The sequence below is a fragment of the Cervus canadensis genome, chromosome 6 (assembly GCF_019320065.1).
Source record: "Cervus canadensis isolate Bull #8, Minnesota chromosome 6, ASM1932006v1, whole genome shotgun sequence".
NCBI classification, from domain to species: Eukaryota; Metazoa; Chordata; class Mammalia; order Artiodactyla; family Cervidae; genus Cervus; species Cervus canadensis.
The window spans coordinates 50,403,346-50,428,731 of NC_057391.1; the positions used below are offsets into that span (position 1 = coordinate 50,403,346).

The 25,386-nt window shown below is 35.9% G+C and overlaps 1 protein-coding gene across 2 annotated transcripts in view; it reads left to right on the plus strand.

Annotated features, from left to right (window-relative positions):
• RFX7 (regulatory factor X7) overlaps positions 1-25,386 on the plus strand; it is a 141,072-nt gene that overhangs the window by 61,101 nt on the left and 54,585 nt on the right. For both annotated transcript variants that reach the window (XM_043471879.1, XM_043471880.1), the window contains exon 3: positions 8,721-8,754. In XM_043471879.1, coding sequence (XP_043327814.1) covers positions 8,721-8,754 — 34 coding nt within the window. The remainder of the gene's footprint in view (positions 1-8,720; positions 8,755-25,386) is intronic.

A 25,386-nucleotide genomic window follows, 5' to 3' on the forward strand; every position in this document is an offset into this window, starting at 1 on the left:
TTGGTATCCCTGTTGCAAATTGGTTGCCTGTATAGAAATCAGCCAGAGAAGGCAGTGGCACCCCACTCCAGTACTCTTGCCGGGAAAATCCCATGGACGGAGGAGCCTGGTGGGCTGCGGTCCATGGGGTCCCTAAGAGTCCGACACGACTGAGCAACTTCACTTTCACTTTTCACTTTCATGCGTTGGAGAAGGAAATGGCAACCCACTCCAGTGTTCTTGCCTGGAGAATCCCGGGGATGGGGGAGCCTGGTGGGCTGACGTCTGTGGGGTCGCACAGAGTCGGACACGACTGCAGTGACTTAGCAGCAGCAGCAGCAGAGAAATCAGCTGTCACTCATACCCTTTTTTTTTTTTTTTTTTTTTTTACTGTAATAATGTTACTTTACTCTGGCTGCCTTCAAGGTTTGCTTTCATCTTGGTGCTTTCATCCCTTTGACTGTGACGTGTTCATGTGTGATTTTCTTTCTAATTATTCTGCTTGGTATGTGCTGAGCTTCTTTGAATATGTAAGTTTGCATTTCTCACAAAATTTGGAGATATTTTGGCCATTATCAGATATTTTTCTGTCTCATTATCTTCAGTTGTATATAACTAGACCGCTTGTTGTTGTACAATGAATCTCTGAAGCTCTATTTATTATTTTGAAGACCTTTTTCTCTCTCCTTTAGAATCAGTAAAATGTACTGATTTATTTACTGGTTTAGTGACTTTTTTTTCTGCTTTATCTGATCTCCTTTAAGGAAATCCAATGAATTTTGAATTTTAAATACTGTCAGTTTTACTTCTAGAATTTCCATTTGGTTCTTTCAGTTCTACTCTCAGCTGAGATTCCTCCCATTTGTACATTTATTATGACCATATTTTCCTGAAATACTTGAATGTATTTATAATACTTGTTTTGAAGTCTTTGTTAATTCTGAAGTCTAGATCATTCAGGATTGGTTTATTTGAGCTGCTTCTTTTTCTTGACTCTGGGTCTCCCTTTCCTTTTTCTTTGTTCTGGTAAATTTTGCTTGTATGGTGGGTATCGTGAGTGATATGTTGTAGGATTTGAATTCTGTTATTTTTCTCTGATGAGTTTTTTTTTTGTTGTTGTTCCTGGTAGACAGTTAACAGGGCTGAATTCAAATGTCCCAACATTGTCATTCCTGTCTTAAGTAGCAACAGAAGTCTCCTCTCAACTCAGATCTTTACACTTTTCAGCTGTTGCTTTTTGCTGGAATCCTTGGAGCCTTCCCCAAATGAAGGCCGTCTAAATATTTGGGCATAGTTTATGCAGAAATCTTGTGGCACTTTCTAGCCCAAGACTTCGTCCTGTGGCTCCTTCGCTATCAGGAAGGCAGATTTCTGCTTCAGTCCCTACTGATTGTCGCTGTGTCTGTATATAAGTGACTGCAGGCAACAGCCCTATAAATACCGATCCTATCTGGTGCAGTTCCTTCTTTTAAGGTTGATGTCCCTCCAGTTACTACCTGCTTTTGGTCATATCTGTTTTTATATTTTATCCACAGTATATGGTTGTTAAAGATGGAAAAGCTACTCTAAGTTAGCTTGTCAGTATTCAAAGCAGAACATTAAAATGTTGAAGCTTTATTTTATTTTAGTTGAGTCAGTCAAACCATCCATTATTCAGCGAATATTTTAGGAAATTGTAAAACATCCACTAAATGGAATATTGCAGTATATTAAATTTTTGCAGCAAAATTTGGAAACGGAAGAAGGATGTCTGCTGTCACTGCTACTTTTTACCATTAAATTAGAGATTTTAGTCAAAGTAATTATATAAGAAGCAGAGGTGGGAGGAAATAGAGATTGGAAAGGAAAAAGAATATTTTCACTATCATAAGTGAAATTATATTCTACTAGAGAATCTATGTACAATTAGAACCAATAAGAGTTCAGGAAGGCTGCTGGATATCAAGTCAGGATAGAATACCAGTAGCATAGAATATCAATACCAACATTCACCACATCAGAATGAACATTAGCAGAAACCAATTGGAAAACATATTAAGAAAAAAGACATACAGTTTATAATACCGTCTATAAGCTACCTAGCACTCATTAACAAAAGATAATAGAGAAAATTACATGACATCTTTAAAGACAGGCAAGAATAAATTCAAGTTATCAGTCAGCTCCCCCATTTCTGTAATACCTATAGTTTCAGTACAGTTGTTGAATATGGAAAAACTAAAAGCTCACCTGGAGTTAGACGTCCAAGAATGATCAGGACCATTCCAAAAATGGTCAATGGGTATCTTGCACATTCAAGGTGTGGTATTGACTCAGGTATAGACAAGTATATTAATAATAAAAATGAAAGAAGCTTGAAACAGATTAAAGCATGTATGTAAACATGTATGCAAAGCATGTACACGTAGTAAAGTGAAAGTGAAAGTCACTCAGTCATGTCGACTCTTTGCCACCCCATGGACTATTCAGTCCCTGGAATTCTCCAGGCCAGAATACTGAAGTGGGTAGTCTTTCCCATCTCCATGGAATCTTCCCAAGCCAGGGATTGAACCCAGGTCTCTTGCATTGCGAGCAGATTCTTTACCAGCTGAGCCACAAGGGAAGGCCAAGAATACTGGAGTGGGTAGCCTATCCCTTCTCTAGCAGATCTTCCCAACCCAGGAATCGAACCAGGGTCTCCTGCAATGCTGGCGGATTCTTTATCAACTGATCTATCAGGGAAGCCCAAGTGAAAGTCGCTCAGTCATGTCTGACTCTTTGCAATCCCATGGACTATACAATCCATGGAATACTCCAGGCCAAATGACTGAAGTGGGTACTGTTCCCTTCTTCCGGGGATCTTCCCAACCCAGGGATTGAACTCAGGCCTCCCACGTTGCAGGCGGATTCTTTTCCAGCTAAGCCACAAGGGAAGCCCATAGTAAAACAGGAAGCAATTGGTTTGCCAAATACCATACGGAATAAACTCTGATTAAAATCAAAATTAAAAAAAAATTTAAAAAAAATTTTTTTAAATCAAAATAAAAAAAACTAACTTCAAAAATTTTATAGCAAAATATGGAATGTCTTTAAAACCTTAGCTAGATAGGATTTCTTACAACAAAAAACACAGGTTCATAAAGAAAAAAATTAATAACTTTTACTAAATCAAGAATTTAAACTTTAGTAAGTTACTAAAATGTATCACTAGCATACTTAAGATGAGAAGACTAGTCTCCAGAATATATAAAGAACTACTCCAATCTAATAAGAAATCATCAGCTCCACTTAAAAAATGGGCAAAAACAAGAACCAGCAGTTTATGGAGGAGAACCCATACAGTCAAGAAGCAGGTGAAAAAGTATAAAACATTGCTAGTAATTGGGATGATGACAATTTAAAAGTTTTTTCATACCCATTAAAATGGCAAGTTTTTAATGTATATATTATATGTATCATGTATAAATGGCATATGCATGTACGTTTTTTGCACAAGTTAATAGGAAAATTAACTCAAAACTACCACACAGTTGCACTCATCTCACACGCTAGTAATGCTCAAAATTCTCTAAGCCAGGCTTCAGCGATATGTGAACTGTGAACTTCCAGATGTTCAGGCTGGTTTTAGAAAAGGCAGAGGAACCAGAGATCAAATTGCCAACATCCACTGGATCATCGAAAAACTTCTATTTCTGCTTTATTGACCATGCCGAAGCCTTTAACTGTGTGGATCACAATAAACTGTGAAAAATTCTGAAAGAGATGGGAATACCAGACCAACTGACTTGCCTCCTGAGAAATCTGTATGCAGGTCCAGAAGCAACAGTTAGAACTGGACATGGAACAACAGACCTGTTCCAAATAGGAAAAGGAGTATGTCAAGTCTGTTTATCGTCACCATGCTTATTTAATTTATATGCAGAGTGCATCATGAGAAATGTTGGGCTGGATGAAGCACAAGCTGGCATCACGATTGTGGGGAGAAATATCAATAACCCCAGATATACAGATGACACCACCCTTATGGCAGAAAGTGAAGAACTAAAGAGCCTCTTGATGGAAATGAAAGAGAGTGGAAAAAGTTGGCTTAAAGCCCAACATTCAGAAAACTAAGATCATGGCATTCGGTCCCATCACTTCATGCCAGATAGATGGGGAAACAGTGGCAGACTTGTTTTTTGGCTCCAAAATCACTGCAGATGGTAAGTGCAGCCATGAAATTACAAGACGCTTGCTCCTTGGAAGAAAAGTTATGACCAACCTAGACAGCATATTAAAAAGCAGAGACATTACTTTGCCAACAAAGGTCCGTCTAGTTAAAGATATGGTTTTTTCCGTAGTCATGTATGGATGTGAGAGTTGGACAATAAAGAAAGCTGAGTGCCGAAGAATTGAAGCTTTTGAACCGTGGTGTTAGAAAAGACTCTTGAGAGTCCCTTGGACTGCAAGGAGATCCAACTTGTCCATCCTAAAGGAAATCAGTCCTGAATATTCATTGGCAGGAGTGATGCTGAAGCTGAAGCTCCAATATTTTGGCCACCTGATGCGAAGAGCTGACTCACTTGAAAAGACCCTGATGCTGGGCAAAATTGAAGGCGGGAGGAGAAGGGATCCACGAAGGATGAGATGGTTGGATGGCATCACCGACCCATTGAACATGAGTTTGAGTAAGCTCCAGGAGTTGGTGATGGACAGGGAGGCCTGGTGTGCTGCAGTGCATGGGGTCACAAAGAGTTGGACAGGACTGAGCGACTGAACTGAACTGAATAGGAAAATAGAGACTATATATTTTGCTTATGGAAGTATGAATGCATACAGGAGTTTTTGGGAGAGGAATTCTGTCATACATAATAAAACTGAAAAGATATATTCATGAATCCTAGAAAATCAATTTTCAGATTTATAACTGAGAAGTTTTTGATTGTGTATACCAGGAGACCTGTACAAAGACGTTTGTTGCAGCATTGCTTGAAGAAAAATGTACTTAATTGGCTTTCAGTAGAGGATTGGATGAATAAATTTGATATAGTCATTCAGTGAGATACTTTCAGCAGTTAAAATAAATGGACTTCATCTAAAGTGTATCAACATGGAGAGATCTCAAAGACAGGGTTGAGTGAAAAAGACATTTGCAGAATATATACAGTGTAATGGCATTTTTATAAACATTTAAAAGCTTCTGGTAGAAGGGGAATATATTTAGATCTACAGTTTAAAAAAAAAATCACATTTTCACTTTCATGTTGGTTTGTCTAAAATATGCTTTCCTAAGTGGTCCCAAAGAATTTTCTTTATATGGGGGGCTAAATGTACATTTTGTCACTCATTTGTTCAGTGGATTTTATTGAACATCTAACATGTACCAAATGATAATACAGCAGTGAGCAAAACAGATTGAGCCTATTTTCATGGAGTTTAAATTCTAGCCAAGGAAGATATCCAGTAAACAAATAAATTAATAAAAATACAGAATAGTGCAATAATGAAAAGTAAAGCAGGACAAAAGGAATAGAGAGTGATGGAAAGTATTTTACATGAAGAAGTAGTCAGAGAAGAAGTGCCTGTGAAAGATAATATCTAGCAAAGTCATGAAGAAAGTGACCAGATAAGTTACATGGAGGAAGGGTCTTAGAGGCTGACTGAAAAAGCCAGTGCAAGGCCCTGCTCCTGCCTTGAGAAGCAGGGAGGCCAGCGTGGCAGGAGCTGAATGAAGGAGGAATAGACGAGAATGAGATGAGATTAGAAAGATAGCGGAGGACTGGATCCTCTAGGAACATGGGACTAATGTGGTGGATGGTGCTGCTTTGAACACTTGGTTGAGAATAGCTCACGGGACTGATGCTGGAGGGTGTAAGAATAGATGCAGGGAAACCAGTTAGAAGGTTATTATAACACTTTTGAAAAGAAATGATGATGGTTTAGACCAAGGTAGTGAGAAACAGTTGTATTTTTTATATATTATTTTTTAGCAGCAATTCTTAAACTATAGAAAACCCTCTTCAGTTTAGTTGCTGTCGTGTCCGACTCTTTGCGACCCCATGGACCACGGCACGCCAGGCCTCCCTGTCCATCACCAACTCCCAGAGCTTGCTCAAACATGTCCATCTAGTCAGTGATGCCATCCAGCCATCTCATCCTCTGTCATCCTTTTCTCCTCCTGCTCTCAATCTGTCCCAGCATCAGGGTCTTTTCAAATGAGTCAGTTCTTCACATCAGGTGGCCAAAGTATTGGCGCTTCAGCTCCAGCATCACTCCTGCCAATGAATATTCAGGACTGATTTCCTTTAGGATGGACAAGTTGGATCTCCTTGCAGTCCAAGGGACTCTCAAGAGTTTTCTCCAACACCGCAGTTGAAAAGCATCAATTCTTCAGTGCTCAGCTTTCCTTATGGTCCAACTCTTACATCAATACATGACTACTGGAAAAACCATAGCTTTGACTAGATAGACCTTTGTTGGCAAAGTCATGTCTCTGCTTTTTAATATGCTGTCTAGGTTGGTCATAACTTTTCTTCCAAGGAGCAAGCATCTTTTAATTTCATGGCTATAGTCACCATCTGCAGTGATTTTGGAGCCCAAGAAAATAAAGTCTCTCACTGTTTCCATTGCTTCCATGAAGTGATGGGACTGGATGCCACGGTCTTCATTTTTTGAATGTTGGTTTTAACCCAGCTTTTTCACTCTCCTCTTTCACTTTCATCAAGAGGCTCTTTAGTTCTTCTTCACTTTCTGCCATTAAGGTGGTGTCATCTGTGTATCTGAGGTTATTGATATTTCTCCTGGTAATCTTGATTCCAGCTTGTGCTTCATCCATCCTGGCATTTCACATGATGTACTCTGCATATAAGTTAAATAAGCAGGGTGACAATATACAGTCTTGACGTACTCCTTTCCCAGTTTGGAACCAGTCTGTTCCATGTTTGGTTTTAACTGTTGCTTCCTGACCTGCATACAGGTTTCTCAGGAGGCAGGTAAGGTAGTTTGGTATTCCCATGTCTTAAAGAATTTTCCACAGTTTGTTATGATCCACAGTCAAAGACTTTGGTGTAATCAATAAAGCAGAAATAGATGTTTTTCTGAAACTCTCTTGCTTTTTCGATGATCCAACGGATATTGGCAATTTGGTCTCTGGTTCCTCTGCCTTTTCTGAATCCAACTTGAACATCTGGAAGTTCATGGATTACATACTCTTGAAGCCTGGCTTGGAGAATTTTGAGCATTAGTTTGCTAGCGTGTGAGATGAGTGCAGTTGTGTGGTAGTTTGAACATTCTTTGGCATTGTTTTTCATTGGGATTGGAATGAAAACTGATGGTGAGAAACAGTTGTATTTTTCATATATTATTTTTTCGCAGCAATTCTTAAACTATAGAAAACCCTCTTATCTCAGAGAAACTGTGGGAGTTAAGAAGTGAGAAAGATAGCACGCTTTAGCTGCTAATGAGTGAGAAGCTATACACACAATCTCAACATCCCCCCAAATTTTAAACTTCTAAAGATTTTCTATGGAACTGTGAGGAGGGGATTTCAATTCCTCTTACCAAAAGGTATCATTTACTTTTCTTTTTCTGTTAATCATTCTGAATTTTGCAGTTGAGTTTAATACAGTCACACTTTGGTCTTTAAATAATGAAATTTAAAATTCAAGTACGGGGTAGAGTTTTGATTGCATTAACTGACTTGTGGTTTAAATACTTAGTTTTGCTTACTCCACAGATTAAATGTGTAGCTATATGTAAAGGCAAATAACCATTCTTTGCATTTATGTGGCTCTAGAACCTTTTATTGAGAATAATTTGGGTTGTAACATCTTTTATGATTGTATATAAACTATCTTTGAACTTTTGTATGATTTCATTGCATTTGCACTTTGATGTGTTAAGATTCAATTATTAGTTAAATTATTTTATACTGGCTTTTTTATATATCAATTGTTCACTTTTTTCAGTAATTCAGTTAATTTATATATAGTGGCTTTTGTGTTATTTCTAAGTATAGTCTTTTTCTCCAACTTATTGTCATATTAGCTAGTCTGTTTTACTTTTATGTCTAGGGAGTCCATGTGTGTGTGTCTGTGTGTGTATGAGAGAGGAGGGAGAAAGAGGGGAGGGGAAGAAAATCTACTTTTTTTTTTTTTTTAATTTTTTTGCCTTAATGAGCTATATGTGGGATTTTAGTTCCCCAACCAGGAATCAAACCCACGCTCCCCTACAGTGGCAGCAAGGAGTCTAAACCACTGTATTGCCAGGAAAGTCCCCAAGAGAATCTACTTTGTAACAAGTCTTTAGATATACAGATAATATTACACCATTATGGCTTTTAAATGCTAAACAAATCATTATCCAGAGTGGCAGGCATACAGTAAAAATCATAATTCATTATAAACACTATGTTCTATTTCTTTATGTACTAATACATCTGCACTTTTATGTATGACTAGAAATTTAACTGTTTGTTTAAAATATCTGTTATAATGATAGAGCATAACAACAATATTACTATAGCAATGAACTCAAAATATTCTGGTCATGTTTTAGGATTGAATTTAGCACAATGAATAGGAAATAGGTTTTTGTTTTGCTTTGTGAAAAATGCAGTTTTAGGCTCTGATGCCTAATCTTAATAAGAAATCTAACTTATTTTTTTCATGGATATGAAAAAATGGATATGGATAGTGAATTACCATGTCTGTTTGAAAATACTTTGAATATTTAATAAATTTAAATTTATTAGTCGTACTAATTTAACTTTCTTTTTCTTTTAGCAAAACTATACAATCTAAGGTGGACTGCATTTTGGTAAGTAAAATAACTAATCTTAAAGTCTTTTTGTTATAAGGCTTTTCCCACTATATGAAATATATTATTTTTGAGTAAATATTTATTTTAAATGGAGCTGAGTTTTAGTGAGTAAAATTTGACATTTAATTACAACCATGGGGTGAACTGGCTGTATGCTGTCTACTTGCCTATATGTCATCAATAATGAAATCATAATCTGAGGTAATTACATGTTTTTGAAACTTACTGGCTTTTACTAAAGATTGCTTCAGCATTTAATAAAGTGAATGTGTAGCTTTCTATTCTAGTAATTCTTAAAGGATTTATTAAAGAAAAAATTTTAAATGTTTGATAGGTTAGTTTTCTTGTGGTGAGTGAAGTGAAAGTTGCTCAGTTGTATCTCTTTGCGACCCTATGGACTATATAGTCCATGAAATTCTCCAGGCCAGAGGACTGGAGTGGGTAGCCTTTCCCTTCTCCAGGGGATCTTCCCAACCCAGGGATGGACCCCAGGTCTCCCACATTGCAGGCAGATTCTTTCCCAGCTCAGTCACCAGGGAAGCCCAAGAATACTGGTGTGGGTAGCCTATCCCTTCTTTAGGGGAATCTTCCCGACCTAGGAATCGAACTGGGGTCTCCCTCATTGCAGGTGGATTCTTTACCATCTGAGCTACCAGGGAAGCCCTTTTCTTGTTGTAGTGTGTTTTTTATATTTGGGTTGCTAGACTTCAGGAATTAAAGCCACAATAATAGTTTACATTTAGATTGGACTTTTAGACTATAAGAATTTGTTTAAATAAAAGCTTTTTAAAATACTTAATGTATTAGTTTTTGTTGCTATAATATACTTTTTGTGTTTGGACTGCTGGCCTTTGGGAGTTAAAGCCACAAAATGGTTTAAATTTAGATTTAAATGGTTTAAATTTATTTTCTGTTCCATTGATCTTCTCTTAAACATATAAGGGAAGAAGTATGCAGCTACTGAGACTACTGGAATAGTACTGACTTCTTTCATGGAAAGTTTTGGAATGTTCCCTGATCTCTAGAATATTCAGTGACTGCACTGTTAGATTCCCCAAAATGTCACTGTTGTTAGTCCTCTTTTTCTCTTGTGACATTAGGACTTTCTTACTCAGGTTTGTGTCTTCATTATAAGCTACCTCTTTTTGTTAGGGAGCAGGGGTCTGCAGCGTCTGGTGCTGAAACAGTATATGATCTTTTTAGCTTATGATACTAGTTTCTAGGTAGGTGAGTAAATAACATTACTTCATAGGAGAACAGGTATGAAAGGTTCTCCTGCGCTTTTCTAACCTAATGTTTGAGAAAGAGTACTTTGTGGGGATGTTTTTCCCCCTTTTTTCAATACTCTAAAGTAGATGATCTTGTTAATTCCCTTTTACAAATGAAGAGACTCATGCTCTTGCATTTACTAAAAAAAAAAAAAATTATTGGGCCAATGCTGAATATTTGGGAAACCAAAGGACATGTTGCCTTGCCCTCAAGAAATCCAGTCTGTTAAAACAGATTTAATAATTCTCTTAAGACCTAGGAAGGTAGTGATTGGGGATGGAGGGGTAACCTTACCCCCAGAGAGCATTTTCTGTTTCTTTCTACTCTCAAGAGTTCATATGTATTCTCAGTTGTTTATATCTATCATTCAGTAACTACTGCATAATTACTCTTTGCTAGACCCTCTCTGGGTGTCAAAATACAATGGTAAACAAGACAAGTACAGTTGTTATCTAAGACTCTTGGCTTTTTTCTTTTAGTATCTGTGATAATATTGGAGGACTATTCAATTTTTTCTTTTCATTGAGAAAGTCGAGACAGAAGACTGGTATAATTTGTTAAATGGCATTTATAAAATGCTAAATAAGAATAAAAAGGATTTTTAATCTTTTAAGAATTCAGAAGTGTTTCTATTTTAGCATGAATTTTAAAGTTATATATATATTTGATGAACAAGATAGTAAGATCTGTGTCTTCATAAAGCTTACATTTTATTGAGTGAAGTAGACATTAAATGAATGGTAAAATAAGCTTTACAACTTAAGATAATAATAAATATGCTATTACAAAAATTTTAAAAGGCAGAAGGAGACAACTGACAGTGTATAGGGAATCTTTAGATTGCATGATTAGCAAAAGTATCTGAGGAAATGACATTTGAAAAGAGACCTGAATAAGAAGAAGCCAGTATTGTGTAAAGATCTGGCTGTGACAAATACTAGGCAGAGGGAACAGAAAGTACAAAAATTCTGAAACAGAAATGAGCCTGGAATGTTTGAAGAATACGAAGAACCCAGTGCACTGGAACTTAACGAAGGGAGGAGAGGGTGATAGGAGAAAAGAATAGCTATGGCAAATAGTATGTGTTTTATTCTAAATGCATGGAAGCCAATTAAAAGATTTCAAGTACAAGAATAGTATGATCTAGTTTTCTTTTTTTAAAAAATACCCTAGCAGTTGTTGGGAAATAGGCTTTTAGGGGTATAAGAGTAGAAGCAGGGAAATCAGGCTATTGGAAAAGTCGAAATAAGAATGCAAGGTGGTTGCGCGCTTGGAAGGGGAAGATAGGGAAAGAGTACAGTAAATGGGTTCAAGGCATATTTTGGATTTAAAGCCAGTAAGCCTTGCTTGTTGATGTATTGAATGTAAAGGGGGAAACAAAGGAATTAAGGATAATTCCTTTGGTCTAAAAAATTTCCTTTAGTATTTTTACAAGGCAGGTTTGCTCACAATGAATTCTCTTGATCTGTCTTGATTTGTCTGTGAATGTCTATTTTACTTTCAGTTTTGAAGAATAGTTTTACTGGATATAGAATTCTTGATTCCTAGGTTTCTCTTTAAAAAATTCTGTCTCTTTGAATGTATCATTTCTCTACCTTTGGCCTTCATTGTTTCTGATGAAAAGTCAGTCATTAATCATGTTTTCTTCTGGTACATGATGAGTTGTTTTTATCTTCTTGCTATCAAGATTCATTCATATATTCATTCACTCACCCACCTACTCTTGCTTTCAACAGTGAGACTGTTTTACATGTAGGTATGGATCACATTGTGTTTATCCTACTTTGGGTTTGCTGAGTTTGCATCTGTAGATTAATCTGATTTGAGATGTTTTCAGCCATTATTTCTTCATATACATATATATTTGTCCCTTGGATTCCCCTCTCCATAGGAAGCTGCCATTACACGTAAGTTTAAATGATTGATTTTATCCCTCTAGTCTCTGGGATTTGTTCCTTTTTTGTCTGATTATCTTTCTTTATGTTCTATTTTCTCAACTTTTATTGAGATTCCTTGGTATTTTTTTCATTGTCATCAAGTTTTCCTTTTCATGTTTAAACACAGTCAGCCTCATCCATGTGGATAGGTCATGGGAGAAGCCCCAGACAGGAGTAAAACTGACTCTCACAGTTAACACCTGAAGTTCAGCAGTTTTTAATGATCAAACACTTCTCAGTATGTTTCCGTTAGTCAGTTTCCAAAGCCCTAAAATCATTTTTCCATCATTTTAGAGTTACTTGGGGTTGGGGGGGGCGTCCTGGCCTATTCATTCCATTTGTTCTAGGTATCTCAACTTTCTCACATTGTTTTTATCATATTTTCTTCTAGAAGTTTTATGGTTTTAGCTTTTTGTATTAGGTCTGTGAGCCAATTTGATTTAAATTTATGTTTGGTATAAGATGAACTTCAGTGTTTATTTTTTTAGCCAAATGGATAGATATCCAGTTGTTTAAGCACTGCTTATTAGGAAGTCTGCCGTGGGTCTTTGGCTAGAGTTTTTTTTTTTCCCCATCAGTTGCTATCTGTCTTTATGATATCACCACACTGTCTTGTTTATGGTAGCTTTGTCAAAAGTCTTGCCATCAGGTAATGTAATTATTTGAATTGGTTTTGGCTTCTCCATACAAATTTCAGAATAACTTTGTCAATTTCTGTCAAAAAAAAAAAGTCTACTGGGACTTGTTTCTGTTTCAGTGAATTTATTGATAGATTTGGGGCCAGTGGCTATCCTAATGACACATTTTCTAATCTATAAGCATGGTGTATCTCCATATTAGTTGATTTCTCTATAATTTCTCTTAGCAGTGTTTTCTGGTTTTGTGTGTATTTTGCTTAAATTATTCCTAAATAAGATTTTGGATTTTATCACAAATGGCATTAAAAAGTGTTTATTATATTTTATTACTGATTTGTATATTGACCTTGTAAGTATGCAGACTTAACTAAGTTCACATGTTACATCAAGTTTTTGAATTCTCTACCAAATCAATCATATTATCCATGAATAAAAGTTTAATCCGACTTCAGTCTAAATGTCTGTTCATTCATTTTTCTCACCTTATTCGCAACTACAACCTCCAGTTCAATTCTGAATAGAAATGATGAGAATTGGATTTCCTTTCCCTTGTTCTCAGTCTTAGGGGAAAACCATTTATTCATTCACCTTATAATGTGCTGTTAGCGTTAACTTTTTTATGAATGCTTTTTTAAAGTTATTCCATTCTGTTCCTTTTCTGTTAAGAGACTTTTTATCACAAATACATACTTGATTTTACCAAATGATTTTTTGCACTTACAGAAATAATCACATGGTACTTCTCTGTGATTCTGTTAACTTGATATCACAAATATATACTTGATTTTACCAAATGATTTTTTGCACTTACAGAAATAATCACATGGTACTTCTCTGTGATTCTGTTAACTTGATAAATTATACTGATTAATTCTCCAAAGTCAACCATCTTTGCATTCCCCTGGTAAGCTCCATATGGTGCATATACCTCCGTATGTTGTGTTATACTTTTATATACTGCTGCATTGGATTCTGTGAAGGCAATGGCAACCCACTCCAGTACTCTTGCCTGGCAAATCCCATGGATGGAGGAGCCTGGTAGGCTGCAGACCATGGGGTTGCTAAGAGTCGGACACGACTGAGCGACTTCACTTTGACTTTTCACTTTCATGCATTGGAGAAGGAAATGGCAACCCACTCCAGTGTTCTTGCCTGGAGAATCCCAGGGACGGGGGAGCCTGGTGGGCTGCTGTCTATGGGGTCTCACAAGTTTGGACACGACTGAAGCGACTTAGCGGCAGCAGCAGCATTGGATTCGCTATTTTTTTAAGACTATTTGTGTTAATTAGAGCTTTTGATCTGATGGTTTCTTGTAGTGTCTTTGTTTTTGGTATCTGGGTAATGTTGGCTTCATGAAATGAGTTTGGAGGTGTTTATCCTTTATATTTTGAAGGAATTTAGATTAAAATTAGTATTATTATTATTTTTTTATTTAATTTTCTGACCACCCTGAACAACTTATGAGATCTTAGCTCCCTGACCAGAAATTGAACCTGGGTCCTCACCTAGGCCCTCAGCAGTGAGAGCATGGGGTCCTAACCACTGATTGCCAGGGAATTCCCTCATTTTTAAATATTTATGGTAGAGTTCACTAGTGGAACCATCTGTGGTAAAGGTTTTAGCTATGAAATCAGTTTCTTTAATTATTACAAGGCTATACTTAAATTTTTTCCTGATGCAGTTTTGATATTTGTGTCTTTCAGGGAATTTGTTCGTGTTTCCTATAGTAGTGAGTTTGTTAGTATAATATTGTTTAATAATATTCCCTTATCATCCTTTACTATCTATAGGATTTTTAGCAGTTCCCTCTCATTACTGAAAATTAGCAATTGTATCTTCTATCTTAATCAGCTTAGCTAGAGGTTTAATAATTTTATAAATAAAACTAAACTTTTGGTTTCATTTACTTTCTTTCTTGTCAGTTTTCTGTTTTCTTTCTCCTTTAATGTACATTTTTTTTCTTATGCTTAACTTGGCTTTAATTGACACTTATTTTTCTAGCCCCTCAGTAAAGAAATTTTAACTTAAATTTTGTCTTTTCATTGTAAACATTTAATGCTACAAATAATCCTCTAAGCACTGGTTTAGCTGCATTCCATAATTTTTTGTGTGTTTTCATTGTCATTCAGTTAAATGAAACTTTTCTTATTTTAATTTATTCTTGTTACCCATACTATAGTATGATCAGTTTCCAAGTAGATGAGTATTTATTGAATCTTGTTTTTGGTATAGCTTAGTGAATGTTTCATATGTACTTGAAAATAACATATATTCTACTGTTACTGGATAGACTGCTCTTCTGTCTCTATATGTCAACTGTTATCAGGTAGGTCCAGTTGGTTATTGTTTTTCAAAACGTATTTATCCTTACTGATATTTCACTTTTTCAGTTATTGAGAGGGATGCTAAAACCTTGTGATTGTGATTGTGAATTTTTTTATCTCTGATTCTGTCAGTGTTAGCCTCATGTATTGAAGCTATTAATAGGAGCATAAACATTTAAGATTTTTATGTATTCTTCATGAATTGATTCTTTTATTATTATTATGTTTTTGTTTTTAATCTCTAGTAACATTTGTTTTTTTCAAGTCTGCTTTGTCTGATATCATAGCCCCTCCATCTTTCTTATAATTAGTGCTTGTTAGTGTGGCATATCTTTTTTCATCCCTTTACTTCTGAGCAAAGTTATATAAACACTTTAAAGTGTTTTTTTGTTGTTGATGACAGCATATGCTTAACCAATTTGACAAGCTTTGTCTTGGAATTGCCTGTAAGGTTGAGTGTATGTATACCATTTTGCTGTTTATATTCTTACATTGTAGGTCTACTGTTGATTAACTTGCCCAGTTTTAGTTTATTTGGAAGAAATCTTTCGTTTACAGAAGGTATTTTCACTGGGTATAGAATTCTAGAAATTTTTTCTTTCAGCCTTTTTTGCAGTCTAGATCTGTTTTCTTTTGGTTTGCATAGACTCCATTGAGAAGTTTGTTTTCTTTCTTGTTTCCCTTGTGTGTAATATGTTCTATTTTTCTCCTCTGGCTTCTTTCCAGATTATTTATTAGTGGTTTTCAGCAATTTTATAGCCTTATAGCCTTGTTTTTCTTTGTTTTTGACCTGCTTGTGATTAATTAAGTTTCTATAATCCTGTAGGTTTACAGTTTTACATCAGTTTTCAAAAATTTCCAGCCATTCAAATACTCTTCTTTGCCCCCTTCCATCATGGGTCTCAAAGTTTATTTATGTTACATTCCTCAGTAATTCTCACAGGTCACTAAGGTTATGTTTAGTCATTTTTTCTCTTTTTGCTTCATTTTGGATAGTTTATATTTATTTAATATTATTATCACATTCCTTAATCTTCTTGACATATGTGATCTATAAGACCTTGTATTTTTTAAGTTCTAGAAATTTCACTTGGTTATTTTCTTTTATATCCTCCATTTCTTTTGTTAAATCCTTGAGCATGTTCATAAAAACTCTTTTAAGGTCTTTGTTTTCTAGTTATCTCTTAAGTCTCTTTACTGAGTTTTTGTTGCAATTACGAGATCATGTTTTTCTGCTTCTTTACATGTCTAGTAATTTTTAGTTTAGTATTCATTTAGAATGTCTAGATTTTGTTCTCTTTCTTTAAAATGTATTACAGTTATCTTTGGCTGGCAGCTAAAGCACTTGCAGGTTATCCTTTTGAGGTTGTGTTTAAGCTTTGTTGGGGCAAGTCTGAAATAGCTAGACTTTAGAGTTAGTTCAGCTCTTATACTAGGGTGTTACTGCTGTAGTGTCTATACTGAATTTTTTGCGTGTTGACTGAGATGTCTCAATGCTATCTGATTGGAATTTGAACATGTCACAGTCAGTTGCAGTTTCTTGGTATTTCTCTGCATTCTGTCTGTATTTGCCCATAGTGACCTCATCTCCTTTGATGGTGTCAACTAATCTCAGTATGCTGATGACTCTTAATTATATATCCCCAGTTTATGCTCCAGACCATATAGCCAGCTACTGTCTATTGATCAGTTTTACTAAGATGTCATATAGGCACTTGAAACTCAACTTTTCCAGAACTAGTTTCACTGTATCACACCCCAAATTCTGAACCTATTTGTTTTGTTTCCTATTGCTACTGTAACAAATTATCATAAATTTAGTGGCTTAACACAAGTTTATTATCTTGTCATTCTACAGATCAGCAGTCTGACATAGGGCTCACTAAGATAAAATGAAGGTGTCAGGAGGACTGTATTCCTGTTGGAGGCTGTACGGGATAATCTTTTTCTTGCTTTTTATAGCTTTTAGTGGCTGCACCTTCAAAGGCAGCAGTGAGTCCTCACGTCTTACACAGTGTCACTCTGACACATCTCTTTTTTGTAGTCAAATCTCCTTCAGCTTCCCTCTTATTAGGACTTTTGTGATTTCATTAGGCCTGTTAGATAATACAGGATGCTCTCCCCATTTCAAGGTCCTTAATGTGTTCACATCTGGAAAGTCCCTTTTACAGTGGTGTAACAGATTCACAGTTCTAGGGATTTGAGGATTAGAACATGAACATATTGGAGGGCCATTATTCTTTCTGTCATATTATCTTAGTGAATATACTCACTCAGCCAACCTAAAAACCTGGTAGTCTTTCTTGTTTTCATCCTCTTTCTCACCTACCTCACATCTAGTCAGTCACCACATCCCATCACTTGTGCCTTCAAAATTGCTCTATTTTTGTGTATCCTGACTGCTTCTACATTAATCCAGACCATCATGTTTGTTGGAAATAACTGCAGCTATTTTTCTGCTTCTCATCCCTCCACTTTTATTCCATTCTTCAAAACATCATTCCAACATCTTTATGAAATGTGAATCTTTGTATTTTATACCCTTGGTTAAGACCTTTTACTGGTTCCCCATTGTTTTATCTTAAGGCATTGAAGAGCCTTCATACTAGGCTTTACTTCTCTTATTCAATCTCATCTTTCTCTACTCCCTCTGCAGACTTGTCAGCAAGCTGTGAATGCTTGTGAAGTAAGAGAAGAGAATATATATCCTCTTAGTCTAGAACAGCAATGGCCATTAGAACATTCTGCATTGGTAGAAATGTCCAGTATGTGTGCTATTCAGTTTGGTAGCCACTACAGACATGTGACTATTTATTAAGCTCTTGAAATGTGGCTAGTGTGACCGAGGAACTGAACTTTTAGTTTTATTAATTTGATTTTAATTTAAATAGCCACAAGGGGCTAGTAGCAGCCTTATGGATAGTGCAGTTCTAGAACAGTGGTTCTCAACTGGAGGCAGTTTTGCCCCCAGGAAACATTTGACCACATCTGGAGTCATTTTTGTTTTTCACACTCAGAGTGTGCTACCAGTTGAGTGGGTAGAGGACAAGTATGCTATTTAAACATCCTGCAAAAGTGAAAATGAAGTCGCTCAGTCGTGTCCAACTCTCTGCAACCCCATGGACTGTAGCCTGCTAGACTCCTCTGTCCATGGGATTTTCCAGGCAAGAATACTGGAGTGGGTTGCCAGTTCCTTCTCCAGGGGATCTTCCAAACCCAGGGATCAAACCCAGGTCTCCCGCATTGCAGGCAGACGCTTTACCGTCTGAGCCACGAGGGAAGGCACGGGGCACTACTTTATGATAGACTTCTCAGCCTAAAATTGTCAGTAGTGTTAAATGATGAAAAACTCTGGTCTAGACTATCCACTTGCTCTTTTTTTTTCCAACTATATGTAGCTATATTTTAAGATTCATCTTAGATACTACCCCTCGGAAAGCCATCTGGGATTTCTCAGGTCTGAGTCTGATATATCTTCTTTCCCCTAATACCCTGTGCTTACCTTCATTTGTTTTATGTAGTCACCTCTGTGATAGTCATAATTAGTATTTTTATTTGTTCTTGGCTTCTTGAGTGTAGCAACATATTCACTGGAATATGCCTACAGGCACATGAGGATGATCAATAAATATTTTTTAAAGTTATGAATGAGTATAACCTAATGACTCAATTTTTAAACATTTTGTGATTTAAAATATCAAGAAGTGTTACCACCTTCAGTTGAGACCTTTCAGAGACCATAGACTTGTTAAAATATTTGAATTTCTTTGTTGGAATTACTGAATACTTCACAGTTTGCCCATAAGAACAGAAACTTCTCATTCCTTTAGAGAGAAAGAACATTTTTTTTTTCCTCTGGCATTCTCCTCTTTCCCCCTGTTCTCCTCAGCTTAGGTATTTCCCTTCTTCACACACTAACCTGCTAGGAGGTAACCACCCCTGCTCATCCCCAGAGTACAGATGGGGAACTGAAACTTTATTGCATAGATTCAGGAAGGATTTAAACAAGTAAAGTGGAATAAATAGGTCAGAAACTAAGAGTAACTGGCAATATAATAGAATGGCTCAGAGCTGAGACTATAGAATGACACAGTCCTGTATTTATCTTTGCCCCTACCTTTATTGCCATTATTGTCTGATTTTGGAAAATTTTAACCTATTTTAGTTGTACTTTAAAGGGTGATAATAATAGTTTCTAATCCACTGAGTTGCTGGCAGTATTAAAGGAGATAACAACTGTACTTGTTCTAAGCATGCCTCAGAGATACTGAGGGTTCAGTTCCAGACCACTACAGTAAAGTGAATATTGCAACAAAGTGAGTCACACAAATTGTTTGGATTCGCAGTGCATACAAAGGCTATGTTTACAGTATACTGTAGTCTATTAAGTGTGCAGTAGCATTATGTCTAAAAAATATTGTACATACTTTAATTAAGAGACTTTATTGCTAAACAACACTAACCATCATCTGAGCCTCTAGCAAGTCTTAGTAGTAACATCAAAGATCATTGATAACAGATCACCAAAAGAGATACAATGATAATGTTGGAGAAGTTGGAAATACTGTGAGAATTACCAAAATGTGACACAGAGACACAAAGTGAGCAAATAAGACTGGAAAAAAGAGTGCCAGTAGATTTGCTCAGTGTAGGGATGCACAAACCTTCAGTTTGTTAAAAAAAAAACACAGTATCTGTGAAGCATGATAAAAGGAAACTCAACAAAAGGAGGTATGCCTGTAGTGTAAATAGAGGCACACAGGGCAGCTTCAGTCGAAGGTGCTGTATGTGTAAATTGTTAATGTGAAATCTAATTGACTTATTAACCACAAATATGTGTTTCTAGAAGGCTAAACATTAGTCAGGGATCACAGTTTTTATGTTCATCATCACGGAACTTACCATTTAAGAATGCTTGCTTACCATATGGAACCACTGAGGGGAGAGTATTGAATCCCTCAAACACAGAGGCAGATGGAGAAGTTGGGAGTCACCTGGCTAAAGCTGTCCGAGAACCAGAAGGTGCACATTATAGAATAGCTGCCGGTATCGGCCCTCCACGCTCCCGCCACCTCCAGGACTTAATAGACGCTGTTTCCTCTGCCAGCTGTGCTCTTCTCATTTTTCTTCTCTTGGATGACTCCTGCTTCTTTCAGACTTGGCTCAAATACCTTTTCAGAATGCTTTTTATCTACTAGGAATGCATTCAGGTGCAGATAACAGAAAACCCCAACTATTGGTGGCTTAAAGAAATAAGTTTGTGTCATCTAGTAAGTCCAGAGTTAGGCATCAGAGAGCGGTACAGTAGCTTACTGGAGTCCTAGGCTTTTTGTGTTTTGCTGAGTCACCTTTTGTCCCATCACAGCATTGATGGCTGCTGCACATCCATACCTTCTATCCAAATACCAAGGCAGGAAGAAGAGAGAAAGGGCAAAAGGTCTTTCTTCTAGGAAAACTCTGTGTTTATTTTCAGGGCACCTACTCTTTTCCCACTTCAGGAACTTCCACCTCCAGGGTGACGTCACTTGGGTGCACCTAGCTACAAGGGAAACTAGGATACAGAGTATTTTGTTTTCTAGCCACTAGACCAGAAGACAAAGAAGAAGGGAGTTAACAGTATGCCTGAGTCTAGCCTCTCTGCTATACCTTCTTCTGTTAAGGCCCTTGCTTTCATGCACCTTATAAAAAGCTTTCTACCCTGTTACACTCTTACTGCATAGTATGCTGATCCCCAGGTTAATTTGTTTCCTTCAACAAAAATAAGCTTTTGGTAGTAATAAGAACTGTGTCTCACGGTCTTGGTAGCCCCAGTGCTTAGTACCTTGTCTAGTACATAGAAGACAGTTAACATTTGCTGAGTGATTATCTACAAATAATAATTATCAAAAACTATGTGTAATATGCACATAATATCACCCAGAGTTTCTCTGTACATATTAATATTATTAGCATTTATTGAGTATTTATTATCACATGCCAGACAAGTACTTTACATATTTTATTATTCAGTCCTCATAATTTGCCTATGAGATTAATCTGTTATCATCCTCATTTTACAAATGAAGAAACAGGCTCAGACAGGTTAAATAACTTACTCAGGGTCATAAAACTTGCTAATTGGTAGAATTAGGCTTTTAATCCAGGTAGCCTGACTCCAGAGCCAAGACTTTGAAAAACAATGATAAACAACATTTTTTAAAGTGTTTAAAATATGAGGTTATTTATATGAATTTTTAAATATTCTACTTCTCCCTGTAATTAAGAAATGTTTCTGAAAGTAATTATCCACTTTGAAAATAAATCTGAAGAGGAAAAAAATGAAAAGCTAGCCTCATCATCTTACTGAATTTTAGTAATCAGTAATTCTAAATTTAGTCTCTTTTTTGCAAACAGGTTGCTTGAATGCCATTAAAAAACATAATATGCTCACTGAAACAAAATAGCTAAAATGATTTTAACTGTTTAAATTGATTATAATTGTGACGACAATGGCTCTATGAAATATACTAAAAATAAATAATAGAAAATTGTATCTATACTATTTTTAAAGCCTGGTGTTTGCCTGCTTATCAATAAAGACAAATGTAAACATACACATATCACAGAGTATATTTTTAGAGCACATTTATAAAAAATGGCCACATGGTTCTCATAGCAAGTTAAGAAACTGAAAATTGCTGAAAATTAAGAATTCTAAGCAAAACGCACTGAAAAATAGAGTCCTTATACCTTGACCTTTTTCTCTATCTTCCTTATTCAATCCTGGGGAAGAACAGCTTTCACAACTGCTGGGGCCTGAAAGAATATAATATCAGGTATGTTGATTGTTTCCATAAATTAAAAAAAAAAAAAACTGTAGAGTAAGGTTCCACTTTCCCCATTCAGCCCTTCTGTCAGTAATGCTGGTGAAGAAAGAGGCCTTTTAGTAACTGTGCTCCTAAATCAATGTCTCCTTTCAGGGAAAAAAAAAAATTAGAATTTTTTTCACATTTTGTTTTGTTTCTGTAGTTTACAAAATAAAAGACAGACAAATTCAAGTACAATTATCCTATCTTTATATATTTTCCCTCCACATGTGATAATTTAATGGAAGAAACAAATTGGAGATTTTAAGTTTCTGAATTTTAAATGACCACTTCTAAATACAAATTTAAATCAAAACTTCTTTTAAAACCTTTCTCGGATATTAGTTTGAAAAGAAAAATTTGAATAACTAATTATGAATGTGATACCCTTGGGTTGGTCATCTTCCATCAAGACTGTCATTGTCAACCTGACTCATTCCTTGAAAGGTGTTTATACATCTCAACAGGAGAGTTTCTGCTTCTTCTGGAATTAAGGCTAATGATCCATCAAAGATTTGCATGAAAGATCTTCATTTAAGTCTTCACTGGTTACCATCTTTATAAATATCAACTGTTACCCAGTTTTGTGACCTTGTTTAAAAAAAGAAGAGAAGAACCTGACTAATACTTGAGGGGAAAGTCTCACAACAAGAAGCACATCACTGCAAAGAAATTTATTTCAAACAGGAAAAATCCTTCTTTATTAATGTTTGATAAATTGTGGGATAAACCTGATTCAGTATGTTCCCTAAGAAAGCAGGAACAGGTCTCTCCACTCAGACTACCTGTGCCAGTAAATAGTGGGAATGTGTTTCCTTACCATCTGCTTGGAGGTTTTAAAGTTGTAGTAATAAAATATTGAAAATACTCCCTGATTCCTCAGTTCATCTGGTATGTTTTCATAGTTCAAAGGCAAATGTCCTGAGCAGACAAGCTGAAACACTAAAAATTAACTTGGTTGTTTGAAATAAAGAATATTGTTTCAGGTGTTTTTTTAATAACAGAAGACAAGTGGAAAGTTACACATTTTCTTTTCCAAGTCCAACCTGGTAAAAGCTTTTGTTTCTGACCTATTCTAGTATCACGGTTATCAGAAGTATCTTCTAACTTCAGTAACATCTTGATGGCTTATGAGGGAATAGTATCTGTGTTTTTCTGCAGTTACCCTGAGGAAAGTCAGTGCTGGTGGAGCACTGTCTTCAATAACTTGCTGCTCACGTCTGATACATAGAATCTAGGAACCTTGCTCTTGTGGTATAACTCTTTAAGTTGGTGAAGGTCACCTAGCTAAATGTTTCCTAAATTTCAGATACCTTGCTTTTTCAAACAAAAGATTCTATATTTGTTGATAGAATTTGAATTATAAACTCTCTTGCCAAAATCTGACTTTCAGCAAGCATATATTTCAAAGTAATATTTATGTAATGTGTGCTAAGTCGCTTCAGTTGTGTCCAACTCTTTGAGACTCTATGGACTGTAGTCCTCCAGACTGTTTATGTGGTAATAACCTAACATAGATATATTTTATAAAATTCTTTTAATCCTTATGAAAATTTCATGGGTGTTTTATCAGTGTTTCACAGACTTGAAAATTAATGCTCATCTTGCTTTAATATCACAAAGCTAATGAGGGGCAAATCTGGAACTCAGATCCAGGCCTTCTGATTCTGTGTCCTGTACCTGACCACTATATCCTGCTGTTTTAGATAGATCAGATTTGAAAGAGCCAGCAGTCATGCTCAAGCAGCAGCTGCTTTATTCATCTATAATATATAATATAGGTCATTTTTCCTTATTGGCTACTAACTTATCAATAAGAGACTTACCTGTTAACCTCAAGTTTCTAAAAGCTCCATCAAAGCTGCTTTATTACTATACTAATCAGTTACCAGGTGATATATGAAAAGTCTGTTCCACAGGTTCAAGAAGGATCAGTGAATCATACATTTTGCTATATGATCCTTTCAAAGATAAGTTGTCAGATTTTTTTTCTAAATTAAAATCCAGCTCAGTTGAAGTTGCTTTTAAATATTGAAAGTAAAAATGGCATTATTTTTAACCTTTGATTTTCAAGGTTCCTGTGCCAGACTGCTAAGTCAGAAACTTACCATCTTTAGCAATCTCTCCAAGTGCATGATAAAATTGGATAGCTATTATATTAATGTAAACTCAAATATAAACTCAGTTAATATAAACTCAAATGATAAATAATATGATAGCCTCATCCTCAATCAGAAAATTTAAAATAAAACAGTGGGTGGGATACTTTTTCATACTTAAAAGATTAGCTAAAATGTAAATCTTAAGCTTTCATAAGGATGTGGAGAAATTGTAGCATTGCTTTTGGAAAACAAATTGGCGTAATAGTTTTGGGGAGCAGTTTGGGAATACCAGCAAAGTTAAAGATGTGCATCTTACATGACCAAGTACTTCTACTTTTAGGTAGATACATACCAAAACAGAAACTCCTACACAAGGACACAGCAGTCACAAATAAGAATTTGTATTGTAGTACTATTTGAAATAATGAAATTGTCTATCATAAAAGAATGGATAAACTGGTTTTAGTCCATATAATAAGCATTACTGTATAGTCTAAAAGCTTAAAGAATTCTGAAGCAAATATGGCAAAAAGTTAGCATCTTTTATTTAATATGGATGGTGATACATGTGTGCTTTCTGTACTTTGGTTGAAATACTTTATTGTTCTAAATTTAAAAATTAAATGGGGTATTAAAAGAAGTACCATCTGGCTCTGTCGTACATTTTCAGTTTTTGCCTCAAAAAGATGTCAATAAACTAGGGTCTTCAATCTAGTTGAGGAGGAAGGTGTAAGTAGACACCAAAAAAAATTTCTTTGAACAATCAATAAATGCAAATTAATTGAGTTTAAAACCCTGAGTAAAAAATAATAATAATAATAATAATAAAACCCTGAGTAATTGCTATGGCCCAAAGTAAACAGACAAACAGTCTCTTATAGGATCATGTATGGTCATGTATGCAAAATTTATTACAATTGAATTTTTAATTAGGTTTTTTTTTTTACGTAAAGTAGATGAAAGCATGAAAGCTATATAATCTGAACTATATAGTCTTAGCATTTTTTTTTAGACCATGTCTCAATTTGATAAATGTAAATAGCTTGGCTAGTATAATTTGAAATTTCAAAATAAGTTAAATGCTATTCTAAAAATGAATGAAAGCTTTTGTGATTAGAGAAGAGCCCATTTCCTCTCTCAACATTTTATTTACATAGAGGAAAAGGTCTAACTTTCTATATTAATCAGGAGGGGCAAGGCTATGCTGCCGAAACAAAGGAAGCCTGAAATATCAGTGGCCTAACCAGAACAACTTGTTTTCATTCACTTTATGTATATAGCACAAATCACCGGAGGCCCCTGCTCCACATAGCCCCACAGGAACCCACATTGACAGACATTGCCATGTTGTAGCCTCACCACTGAAACACAGCACTCCCAAGGTGCCACAAAGTGGGGAAAAGGATATTCAGTTCAGTTCAGTCACTCAGTTGTGTCTGCCTCTCTGTGACCCCATGGACTGCATCACACCAGACTTCCCTGTTCACCAATTCCCGGAGTATAGAGTCGGTGAT